Source organism: Limulus polyphemus, unplaced genomic scaffold (genome assembly GCF_000517525.1).
Source record: "Limulus polyphemus unplaced genomic scaffold, Limulus_polyphemus-2.1.2 Scaffold6726, whole genome shotgun sequence".
Lineage (NCBI taxonomy): Eukaryota > Metazoa > Arthropoda > Merostomata > Xiphosura > Limulidae > Limulus > Limulus polyphemus.
This window is the reverse complement of record NW_013672336.1, coordinates 10,092-22,722: the sequence shown is the minus strand read 5'-3', so window position 1 is coordinate 22,722 and position 12,631 is coordinate 10,092. Positions and strand designations below refer to the sequence as shown.

The 12,631-nt window shown below is 30.5% G+C and overlaps 1 protein-coding gene across 1 annotated transcript in view; it reads right to left on the bottom strand.

The window, feature by feature from the left end:
- Positions 1-3,559: 3,559 nt before the first annotated feature.
- Positions 3,560-12,631, bottom strand: part of LOC106474016 (lysosomal aspartic protease-like) — an 18,763-nt gene continuing 9,691 nt past the window's right edge. The window contains 7 exon segments of the mRNA XM_013934702.2: positions 3,560-3,993; positions 6,704-6,802; positions 8,119-8,266; positions 9,786-9,908; positions 10,011-10,114; positions 10,116-10,196; positions 11,959-12,092. Coding sequence (XP_013790156.1) covers positions 3,832-3,993; positions 6,704-6,802; positions 8,119-8,266; positions 9,786-9,908; positions 10,011-10,114; positions 10,116-10,196; positions 11,959-12,092 — 851 coding nt within the window. The 3' untranslated portion in view covers positions 3,560-3,831.

The following is a 12,631-nucleotide window of genomic DNA, read 5'->3' as shown; positions in this document are numbered from 1 at the left end:
ATATATATATATATATATATACCTCATTTTTTTAGGTTACCTGATATCCGCTCTCTTTTAGAATATTGATGAAATTATTAGCATTTATTACAAAGTTTAGATGATTTGATATACCAGCCACGTAAGACAAGATAGCCTACTGTAAAATCTGTTACTCACTTTATTTGTTTCAATATAATTTATATCTACAGACACATACTTTTTTCTTCTCATAAACATACTTAAAACTTCAGATTTTTGACGCATTCTGTTTCATATAATTACTTTACCTCAAAGTAACACACGTATGCACAATTAAAAGTTTGGAATAACCGATTAATCCATACGTGTTTGTGTTGATGGAATCTTTTAGAAGTAAATTACGTATACGTACTAGATGCACTTCCGCAGGGTCTCCGAAAGTGTTCTGTTTCAAGAGTAAATGAAACCAAAATTAAGAGTAACAAGTGTTTTTATTTCTTGCCTTCGAAGTTCATATGTCATGCTGTGTTGTATCTTACAGAATGCATAATTCTTCTCGCGATTCATAGCATGCGCACGTTTTACTGACGTCATGACAATACAAGTTGCAACGTTTAGCGTCCCTTATGTGACGTCATTTTAGTGTCTACTGACTGACTGACAACACATTACTGTATATTGATGCGAGGGGAAAAACAACAACTGAGTTTAATACCCTACAGATACGGTAAAATTGACACAAGTTTGGAAATCCCCCCCCCACCCCATACTTTACCGCACTTATTACACGCAATTCCTGTTACCTATTGTGTCAAATCAAACGGCCTTCAATTTCAGGTATTTGTAAGCTTTATTATTTTTCGTTGTATGGCTTTCTTCTGCAGTTGATATCAATTATCTTAAAAGAATACCGTGTGTTCTGGGAACTGATTCTTGTCCCATCGTCAAAAGTGATCTACATCTAGAATTATCACTGATGAGGTAACTGATCAAATTATTCATAGCAGTATATTTAAAAAAAATGTTCTTATAAAATGTACACCAATTAGAACTTAATATCACATTAACTTACAGATAAAAAGCTAATGGTTATTTCAATGTTTGTTTTAAACATAAATCTACTGTAAACCAATTAATCAATATGACATTCAATACTCTTCTCCGATGTTGGTATTTGCATTAATTAATCAAGCATTATCAGATGCCCGTTGAAACAATTCATCGGCAATTCTCCTAAAATGGTGATGAATAAATTTTAAAAAATGTGCAGTCAACCCAGTGCCTCGGATCATGACGTATTTGCAATACGAGTGTCTAGTCACTCTAACGAGTCGTTTACAGCCATATTTTGTCAATTCTTTACGTTCTTTCAATAATAAAAACTGAATTGTGCTTGTTTTTAAGCAAAGAAGACTGACTGCAATGTATTTTTGGCAAAAATGTTTGAGTTTTGATGCAATGGGTGCATACAGCACAATAGAGGGGTCACGTTCGCTAAGTAACCGCGGGTATTTATTTACGCTGGATGTCACCATTCCTTGTCATTTTACTGAACGCAAGAAAAGACCACTACTGAAATAAGTGATTTTTGACAGTTGTCTTTTCTATAAGAAGTTTGAAGGGTAGATATTCATTTAAATTTAAACCAATTTATTCGACATGGTACAATAAAGTCATGCATGTATGTAACATCGATATGAAAAATGCATTTATTATAATAATACTACGTTTTGTCTGCCTTCTATATGTGCGCGCACCTTACTATCCAAGTGCTCATGTGTGCGCACTTAATTTCAACGGATCCAAGCAAAAGGCGAATGTAAATACATTTTAGTAGACATTTTATACAACATATTAAAGGCTTAAACTTTTAAAAAGGGTCTAACGTTAGGTCGTACAATAGCACAAGTTTATTTACTGATAGTATTAAGTACGAAAAAGTTTAGCCCTAACTAAACTAAAGCAAAAAACGTACACAAGTTACAGTGTTAATTTATCTCTATCAAATATAGGCCATAATTAATAAAGGCTTAACTAATGTTAGACCTAAAAGAAATGGATTTGCAGATTGTGTCTACGATTATAAATATTTTGTATTATTCTAGAAATCCTGTATTTAAAGAAGTACTATTACAAATAAAGATACTAAGGTGACCGGAAATTTCCGGGTCTCTACAAATGTATACAACAAATATACACTCAAACACGCTCCTCTCTCTTATGCGTTCATGCTCCTATGTTTGAAAGAAATATTTTGATCAGTAAACGGTGGAAGTTCCATTTTTTTCCTGAAATTCCGCTCGTACACACACAAAAAACAAAACATTGTTTTTACCAAGTTTTTTCTCAGATTAACTGTGCAGCACATACAAAGAGTCAAAGACTGACGGATCGATATAAAATTTTACGAATTGCAAAAAAATAATTTTTCTCTAATGTGCTCTTGAAAATAAGCATTTTGATATGTATATATTTTTTTCTACGGTTAACCCTTCAGGAGATACAGACACACAAACATCTGATTATTACATATATAATTACAATGTTGTTACCCCTACTATTACTCTTGAGTAACTTATTTATAATTGGTACCAGTGGTGTGAGAATAAATCTTGGCTACCTTATTAAACCTTAAATGATTAAAAATATGTATTTAGATGCTAACATTGTCATTGTACGAAATAATTTTAGTTTTGTGATATAGTTTGAAGTTTGCTATACTTCTATTGAAGATTTTCCTTTGCTATTTCAACAATTATTACAGTAAGTATCTAAACTGAAAATTTGACCTGACAACTATGAATCCTTTCAAAGTATTGGAACCCAAGTTGGTGTATAATTGATTTTAAAAATTTTAATACGAGTACAGAAAAATTTGAAAATGTACGTAATGATGAAAATATTGTTATAATGAAACCAGATAAGAGAAATAACGTGTTTAATCTTAACATTAAATTTAAGAAATTAGAAGCAGCTCATATAACAAATAGAAACTAAACTGCAGAAATTGATGCAGAGTGAATGTTTCAGAATAAGACCACCAGGTTGTCATCCAGATATTTTTGTGGTATTCAAAAGTCAACAAAGAGGGTTACCATGTTAAACCTATTGTTTGAAATATAGGTGTATGTGTCTATACACAATGAATACATTATAAAATAGTTTTTTTCTTCTCTAATGAAATACAAGACTTAATGTTTGTTAAAAAATGTATAGTACAAGTTTTGATATAGAATATCTCTCTCTCTCTCTCTCTCTATAATGCTTTATAAGAATTTAAATGTCTTAGATGCAATTATGTGTATACTGGATTTACCACCAGGTGGCTTAAATACACCTGCACTAAAAATAAAGCAGGCACACACACACACATATGTATATATAAAACCTGAAACAAAAATGTTGGTAACAGCATTACAAAATGGAAGCCAGACATTACAACCACTATAGGGGTGATGAACAATTGAAATTGTAACACAACTGGCTGAATTAGTGTACACATTTCAGTTTTGCACAGTCTATTTAAAAAATTTTAATACTTCTGATGTCATGAAAATGTTTCAACCATTGAAGTCTATTAGCACTACAATACAACAAATACGAAGTAGCAGATAACATACTTTATTGTAGATTAACCATCTTTTTAGTGAGGTACATAATACTGCATCTACAAGTAGGTTTTTGTGAAATTATATCAAACTAGTTGCTCTAAGTGGCAATAAAAGATAATCATAAAATTATTCAAAAAAAACAAGGGCATTACTATTAACACTGACATGGGAAATGTGTTTTAAATGAAAGACAGTCTTTCCTCACAGGAAGGTTAGCTTGTTATGAAGCTACAACAGTCTTTACCCTCCTAGGCTTCATTTATACGGCCTCAGCAAAGCCAACACGAGCATTTCCATAGTCAAATTCTGTGTAGTAGCGACCAATAAAAACATCACCAAGAATCCACAGAGGTCCCATTGGTTTAGGCACGTCAAGACCTAAGAAACCACTTAAACAGACTGTTTGTCCTAACTGGCTGACCTGTGCACATAGACAAGAGTCATAGTTTAGAAAATAATGTACTACCAATATCAATGTCTACACATACATAAACAAGTCAATAACAGACATCAAATATCTTACTCATAAAGTGAAATAAGTCAACTTTTTAGAACATAAATGCAGTGTCCCAAAATAGTAGAGTAAAACATAATTTATCCTATACATGACCAACAATTCCATTTGGAGTAGTTCCTCTGTTAACAAAATAGTAGAGTAAAACATAATTTATCCTATACATGACCAACAATTCCATTTGGAGTAGTTCCTCTGTTAACAAAATTTTTTAAACCGTTTTATTATCTTTGCAGATACCCAAGTGTTACTTATCTTGTCTCAGTAGTAATTTCAATTATAACAACATTAGACATGAAATTTCTTAATCATTCCAAATGTGCTTCAAAAAGATTATGTTATTGGAGTACAGTACTGGGTGAAACAACCTTGAAATGACATATGTTACAAAGTACAGTTTGAAATATATATTTTTAGAATGATAAAAACTGAATCTTTGTTTTATAAACTGAGAATTAATCAGTTATTGCCACTTAATTTGTATTACTAATGATTATTGTCCATGTGTGTCTTTACTTCATGGAATAAAATATGTGCATTTAGTTACTGTTGGAGACACAAGTGTGTTAGAAATTTAAATTTTAACTAATCAATTCAGTTTTGTATAACTTTTTAATTATGGTAATTTTAACAATATTTTTGTCACAGTTTTTGTATTTCATTTATAATCTAACTGTGAACCAGTGGTCAAAATGTGAAATTTAAATGTTCTAAGAGAAAAGTGTTTTTTTGTTGTATGTGGTATCATTATTGTCTATATTGTTATAATGTATTTTGAGCATGGCTTTCTTATTGTCTTATTGACCAAGACATTTTCCTTTATCTTCTTGTGCTTAACAAGTGAACTTTGAGCCAAACTTATCACTCATTTTACATCAGTCACCTTGTAACACATGAAACACTTGGCTCAAGATAGCTGAAACCTTACATGTGCCAAGGTTGTGGATAAATCCTCTCCTGTATGGCATAGGCTAAAGTACACCCCCCCAGTAAAACCCATCAGATTAAGGTAACACTAGAGCATAAAACAAGATGAAATGCAAGTAATGTTTGAATACAAAGTAAAATACTATGATTTAAATAACCTAATAGAAGTTGGAGCACTGAAGTGTGTGTGTGTGGTTATATATTATGCACATGCATGCATGAATATGTAGACACACAGTGTTCTGCAGTCAAAACAGTAGTACTAAATTTATCTTAGTAATAGTAACATTGCACATAAGAACTCGTACATTTTAGACAAGGCTAAATGAAGTTTGTATTCTGGCTTTCATGTAAACATATTGAAATGGTTCTTAAATATCAGAAGAGTAAAATTACTACAGAAGGTTTTAATAAACTACAAGTATGGGCAAACTTTTGGAAACGAAGAATGGTAAGTAAGGAAAATTAGCAACTGTTCCCCTCTGTGTGTTCAAAGCTGGCCCGTATCAAATATTTATCAAGCCTTCCCTTAATCTTTCTTAAATTTACTGCTTCCATCACATCTGAAAACAATCTATTTCAAAAGCCAACCACCCTGTTATAAAAAATAAAACTGTCTTATCTGAAGATGACTTCTACCTTGCCAAAATTTATACTTGTGTCCCCTAGTCCTACCATTCTCACCATTAGGCAAGAAAAAAGATAATGCCTCAACACTATCAACTTTCTTAACAATCTTGTACACCTCAATCAGATCCCCTCTAATTTTTTTTTCAAAAGAAAAGTTCAGAGATCATAACCTGCCCTCATATGGCAACTTTTCCATCCCACGTATCATCCTACTAGCTCTCCTCTAAACCTTTTCCAACAACCTAATGACCTTCCTAAAGACTAAACACAATACTCTAAATGTGGCTTAACCAGTCACCTACAGAATAACATTATAACCTCTTTTGACTTGTATTCAATAATTCTGTAGATACAACCTAAAATCCTATTTGCCTTGCCATTAGTAACAGCAGTGTTTGGATGGCTTAAGTGTACTGATAAACCATTACACCAAGATCCTTTTCTTGCATAACACTGTCAAAGTTACTTATAATGACAAAAAATAGTAACAAGTAACTCCAAAACCAATGGAGAAATATCATTTTTTATCTTTTTAATTAAAGTTGAAAATTTATCACTAAGAAAACACAATTTACCTCCTAAAACCTACATCATACAGTATACTCAATAGTTGAATAACTTTTTGATAGTCTTTGTTTTTAAATTGGTTTGCAAATTCAAACTGAATTCAAACAAGTTCTGTTTTAGAAACTGAACATCCACTGTTATTCAAATACACTCAAGCATGAATTTCACTATTTCAACTTGAAATATAGCTAAATGTACTAAGTAATTTCAAAACAGGCTCATTTGTACTGTTATTACTTTTATTTGTGACAGCTGATACACAACTTTATCTTCAGTATCATGAAAAATTTAATTTGAACCTTGGTAAGTTTACTGGTCTTAAATCAAGTGTTTATTAAATGATCCTTTTGATTTAAAACTTTACTTAATCATTTATAATTTGTGAATAGTAATTAAATCCTACATACAATTATATATAATAACTTTTCCATTTTGTTTTCCAAAGAAAAAAATGCACAAATACACAATTATCTGTAGTGATAATGCTTCTTACCTTCAGGACATAATCAGAACCATTAAGAGCAAAGTCTTTACCACCAATAGTGAAGGTAACTGTTGGTAGTTGAGGGATGAGTTTACAGTCCACCATGTACTTGAAGAAACGTATAAAAAAACAGTTAAGGTTAAGGAGAATTTTGTTATAACTTACATTAGTGTTGGTAAAAAGGAACCTTTCTGATATAACAACTAGTTTTCTTTCTATAAAACACTTAAAGAGTAGTGGTGGTGGGTTTACACTAAAAAAGATGAATTGATTCCATTCAGCTACAGCCAGTAACTTCTTTATAAGCAAAACTAAAGATTTACCACTGTAGTGGGATTTTATTGTTCAAATCCTAGTTCAAAGTGATATATTAAGTAGAACAGCTACTATTGTCCTCCCAGAGACTGTAACTTTAAAACTATAAAGTAGCTCATTAATATTCACTGAACTTGACTTGACTTTAGTTCTACTTGCTTCAGGTGAAATCTACCTAACCTTGAAAATGTTCAAACTTTGAGATTTTACAAGATTTATCTGAAACCTGAAACAGTTTATGTAAAGAAAAAAAGTTCTTTACATACTTTAATGTGTTTTCATATTTAGTTTTATCTTTGATTTTTAAGTAATATTTTCTGGCTTGAGAACCAAACAAATGCTGAAAAAGCAATTACTCAACTTCTAAGCACATCTCTTATTCCATAAATGACTTTTTTCCACAGTGTTCTCTATTTACAAGAAAGATAATTTTGATTCATATACAAAGATATTAAAATAAAAAAAAGATAAATGAAAGCAAACTAAAACAAAGATAGTTTAAGAAATGAATAACAAGCTTTCCATACACCTGCCAATAAATTACATTAACTCACATTATCATTTAGAAGAATACTTTTTAAAGGTTTTGCAAGCCCTTTAATTTCACAAAGATATATATATATTACTTGTATGAGAGTCAATATGCTCTGAGCCACTATTAGGAATTACTATACTCCAGCTCTTTCTAAATCATGCTATTAGGGGGAGCATCAAGAATTGAGAAATGAATATCAGGTTTAAGTAAGGTGTAACTTTATACAACTGACGAGTTATTTTCATTTACAGTACATCAGTAAAAGTTATAAAAGCATGCTAAATATTACTGTTAAAACCTTTAATCCTACTTAAAGCAAATTTAAATTAATTATTACACCTATTTGTAATGAAAAACAAAACATTTGTCAAATTTTGACATAAAATTAATTTCATATTCTGGACTAGACTGCTTTTATTATAGTATTATTTACAACACATGCATATATATATTGATGTAGTTTGAATTAATAAGAAAATTATATGCCTCCTACTATAAAAAAATATTCTGTACCAGATAAGTGAAGTTAATGTCACAAATGAGCTACGTCACAGAAGCATAACAAATAATTTACCTCTCCCATAGCTAAAGGTGTAGCTCCAATTTCCTTGTTAAGTTTTTGTATTTCATCTGTAGGCCCAGCAATTAAGGAAGTTCCAGTGTCAGCAATAGCTTGACAACCACCATTACAATATACTCCTTTCTTGCCATTAACTGCAACTCTGTCCAAATAGAAAATTACATTACTAAAGTTATATTTTAATCTCAACTTCTAATACTTAGATGATTATCAATTTCAAAACTAATTTTCAAATCAATTATTTGGATCTCATTATGAAAATTTAAGAATAAAAATTGCAAAGCTTACAAATCAATTATAGCTAAACAAAAATTTAGTTCTCAAAATAATTATTTCTTCTTTACCTTGACTTGGTTGCTATAAAAACAAGCTTTATTACTTAAAGTAGATAAAGGTGTACAAGATTATCATTTGTACATCGTGGCAATGTACATGAATTAGTTTTGACTTCCCCACACAGTGAGATAGTTTTAAAACAATGGTACGTGATATAAATGTATCTCTCAATCATATAAAAGCAAACGGGTCTTATTGGGTTCGTAAAATGCCTCCAAAACTTGATCAATGTTTGAAAGGGAATGTTACCACTTCTTTTAAAAAGAAATATTCATACAGTGAGACTGTTATTAAACTTAAATAACATAGAACCATAGACCATAACATTTTAAAAGTGATTCTTCAATCACTTTCCACAGAAGTGAAAAGAAAACCCACACAACAGAACACTTAGCATGTCAATAGACTCTGAAATTATACCCCAAACTAGTTACAACCAACATTCATCTGCAGAGTAAAAGCTATTGTAAAGAGTAAAATCCCTCTAATAAAGAAAATCACTGCAACAAATATGAACATATCTTACTGCTGATAACAATGTAATAAACAAAGATTTGAAATTAAAAGCTTACAAGCTGTCAACTACATTTTGAAATCAATGACACTTAACATAAGAAAAAGGGGGTTAAGAGACTGAAATCATAGAAACCCTATACAAAGAAGTTCAATGATATAGCAACAATTGATTTCACTGCCATTAGTCTGCTGAAGCATCCTGTTGGAAGTTCTCAATGTACAAAAGGTTTAGTGAGAACTGCATAATAGGAGTGACAAAAAAAATTTTTGATATTGCTGTTCTCTGAAGTTTAGTCTCTTGAAACGTTTCTGATGGCTATTGTTAAGAAGCAGATAGAGCATGATTGGAAGAGGAAAATAAGGTCTTCTGTACTAGTATGAAAAAATCATTTCCTAAAGGTGTAAATGTATTTGAAACCACATAAATGACTAATTTACAACAGTTCACTCAATTAAGAGTTTAAATAATGGCAGCACCAACAACTAAGGAAATGAAAAAGAGAATGTCAAACCTTAGTATATATGGTAATCATGTATAAATGAAGACTTTTACACACTGAGTGGAAGCTTTGTTAACACAGTCTTTTACTGTTCACTCAGTCTTTCTACATATATGCAACTAGTGACAAACTTAAAACGACAGTTCAATAATACAATAATGAAAAGCAACAATTCACAATAGTGGAAATAGTTACTATTCCTTTCTGAAATGTTTAAGTTTTAATAAAAAATAATTTACATTCAGCTAGAACCGAAAACATTGTATTTCTAAAAAAAAAGTGTATTAAAATTACAGAAATCAAACTTACGAATTCATGTTAAACTGCCAGTAACCTCTCTTGCTCACATTAACGTAAGTAAAGTTGCCTTTGTAGTACTTGGGGTCTGAACCTCCAAAGATTATCTCCCCACCTGGACTGGCATCAGGGTTTCTAAGTAAACAAGCACCATAAACACAGTTAAAAGAACATTTCAACTACTATCACCACCACCATATGCAATTTTTTTTTTACTTTTGTTTTGTTTTGACTCACCTGTTTAGATAGAAAGAGAAAACATCTCTCTCTAAAAGTTTTTGTTTGACCATGCTGTCAAATACTGGAGTCACCCCATCAACTGCAATAGTGGGGAAAGCCAAGGCCCAAGATTCCATCAAACTTGGCAGCAACAAAAGTTAGACCTGGTTCTGAGACAGCTTCAGCAAAAGTTTGTGCTTTAACCTAGGATTAAGATTTTTTTAAGTATTGAAAACAAAGTTAGACATTTCCACAAATATTATCAGTGTCAATTTTAATTACAAGTTCAAAAATATATTTCATAAAAATAAATTTTTATACAACTAATGTCATCTAATAACTGATAAAATACAAATATTCCAATTATATACATTAATGAGGTCAGTATGCTACACCAGCATATTTCAAGTATTAGATTATATGTATCGAATTCAGCTAAATGAAACCATTTTCTCATAACTAAAAATACACGAGGAAACTAACAAGTTATTTGAACTTTAGATTGTTTATTTGTTAAATTTCATGCAAAGTAACTCAAGGAATATTTATGCTAGGTGTCCCTAATTTAGAGGTGATCAACTCTTAGGCTAGTCGAAAAGTGGGATTTACCAATAAACTATAGCTTCCCCATGGCTAAAAAGTCGAGCATGTTCAGTGATGGGATTTAAACTAGTGATCAGCAGACAAGTTCCCTAACCGTTAAGCCATGCCAGATTTGAATTTTAGATACACTGTACAAAACAGACAGTAAATCAGCAAATTATTATCCTTTTTTTTTTTTATTAATCACTTAACAAATATGAGAACAATTAAAATAATTCATATTCTAGGTGCACTGGACAAATAGAAAAAAAAACAGTCAACAGTTACGTTTTACATGCATAATAATAAAATAGAAATAATATTTTACAAAAACTAAAAATAAATTTTAATTTCTGTAACAGTTCTAAGTGTTTCAGTAACGTAAAGTTTTACATTTAATTAAAAATCATTTTTGTTAATTTGCATTTACACACAAGTATAGTTTCAACATAACATAGAACAAGCTGATATTTAGAACCTTTCAAAATAAAAGAAAAACTCGGACATAATTCATCCCTAATTTGTGTTTTTTTTTCAAAATAATAGTATGTTACCAAATACATTTAAACAAAGGACTTTTTTCTCACTAGAATGGCATTTACAATTAATTATCTTGGATTCACACACACATTTAGGCACTATTTAAGATTGGAGAGTGACCTTAAATAAAAAAAATATTTAAGTTTGAATTTGTTCTAATGTTCATACATTATATCTTTAAAATATTTCTAAAACTTCCAGGTCATAACTTGTAAGTAAACTATTGTTAATGTTTTTTTTGAATAGACACAGTGATAAACCTGTTTCAATATTAACTGGATCTTATATATAAATAAAAAGATTTTTCTAAAAATACAGAAAATAAATTTGAGTAAAAATATCTACAGTATGCATCATTTTAGCAATGCTATTTTACTAATGATGAAAGTTCTGTATGGCAATAGCAACATTTAACATGTTAAAAGTTTGTTGTTAAGCACAATGCTGTACAACAGGCTATCTATGGTGTACCCTCTAGAGCTTACATCTTTACAAAGTAAGAGTTATCTAAAGCTATCTCTTTTTCTGCATTTTTTGAAAAAATATATTTATGCTCATCATGTATTTAATACCAAAGCAAGAAAAAGAATTACCTAGTTTTATGAGACTAAATTCAGATTGAACTTAAGAAAAATTAAAAAAAATTAATGGATGTGGATCCTGCATTTGTTTTCTAAAACTTAAGGTATTAAACATTCCTCCAGAAGATTATGCCAGTGTTAAGATGTATAGGAATAAGTTTCCTTCTTATACATATACTATATAAATTATAGTTAGGTTGAATTACCATATTAATAAGAAACAGTATTTCGTTTGCCGTTATTCAAAATCTCAATGTACTTACTGCAACAGTGTCCACTGTGACCACATCTGTGCTTAGAAAACCAGAGAGACTACCAGAGCCATACTGAATGGAAAATTCTGTTCCATTTTTCTGGTAGGTACTGGATTTAGTACTGTCATATTTGTTATGGAGCACTAGAAGAAACATGCTAAGGTCATCAATGTAATTATGTGCCTAAAAGTATGTAACAGTTATTAAACATACTCAAAAATGCAACTATTTTTTCACAACTTATGACTTTATCACTTTTAACACTGAAAATACACTGCTGTTGTGTATGTGTTTATATGTATATATAAAAAGCTACTAAGTGTCACATCATTTATATAGTATTAATTTCCCTGATATATTTCACGTTTGGATTTCTCTGCCAAGCTACACTTCTCCTACCTCTTCATCCTTCCTACTGACCCTTGAGTACTATAAATAGAAATAATTCGATTTGACTTGTCTGTGCACAAAGCTTTTAGCTCCTTGGAACCAGCAAGTAAAAACAATCCACATTGTCTAGTTGATTGTGAAGCCTTGACAAGATTAGTTATTTTAACTGTGTTCCTTCTACTAAAAATAGGATTCATGGAGGGAATGCAAAGAGGTATGAAAGCAATATTCAGACTATTTATATATATATATATATATATATATATATATATTATTAGTAAGATATATATAT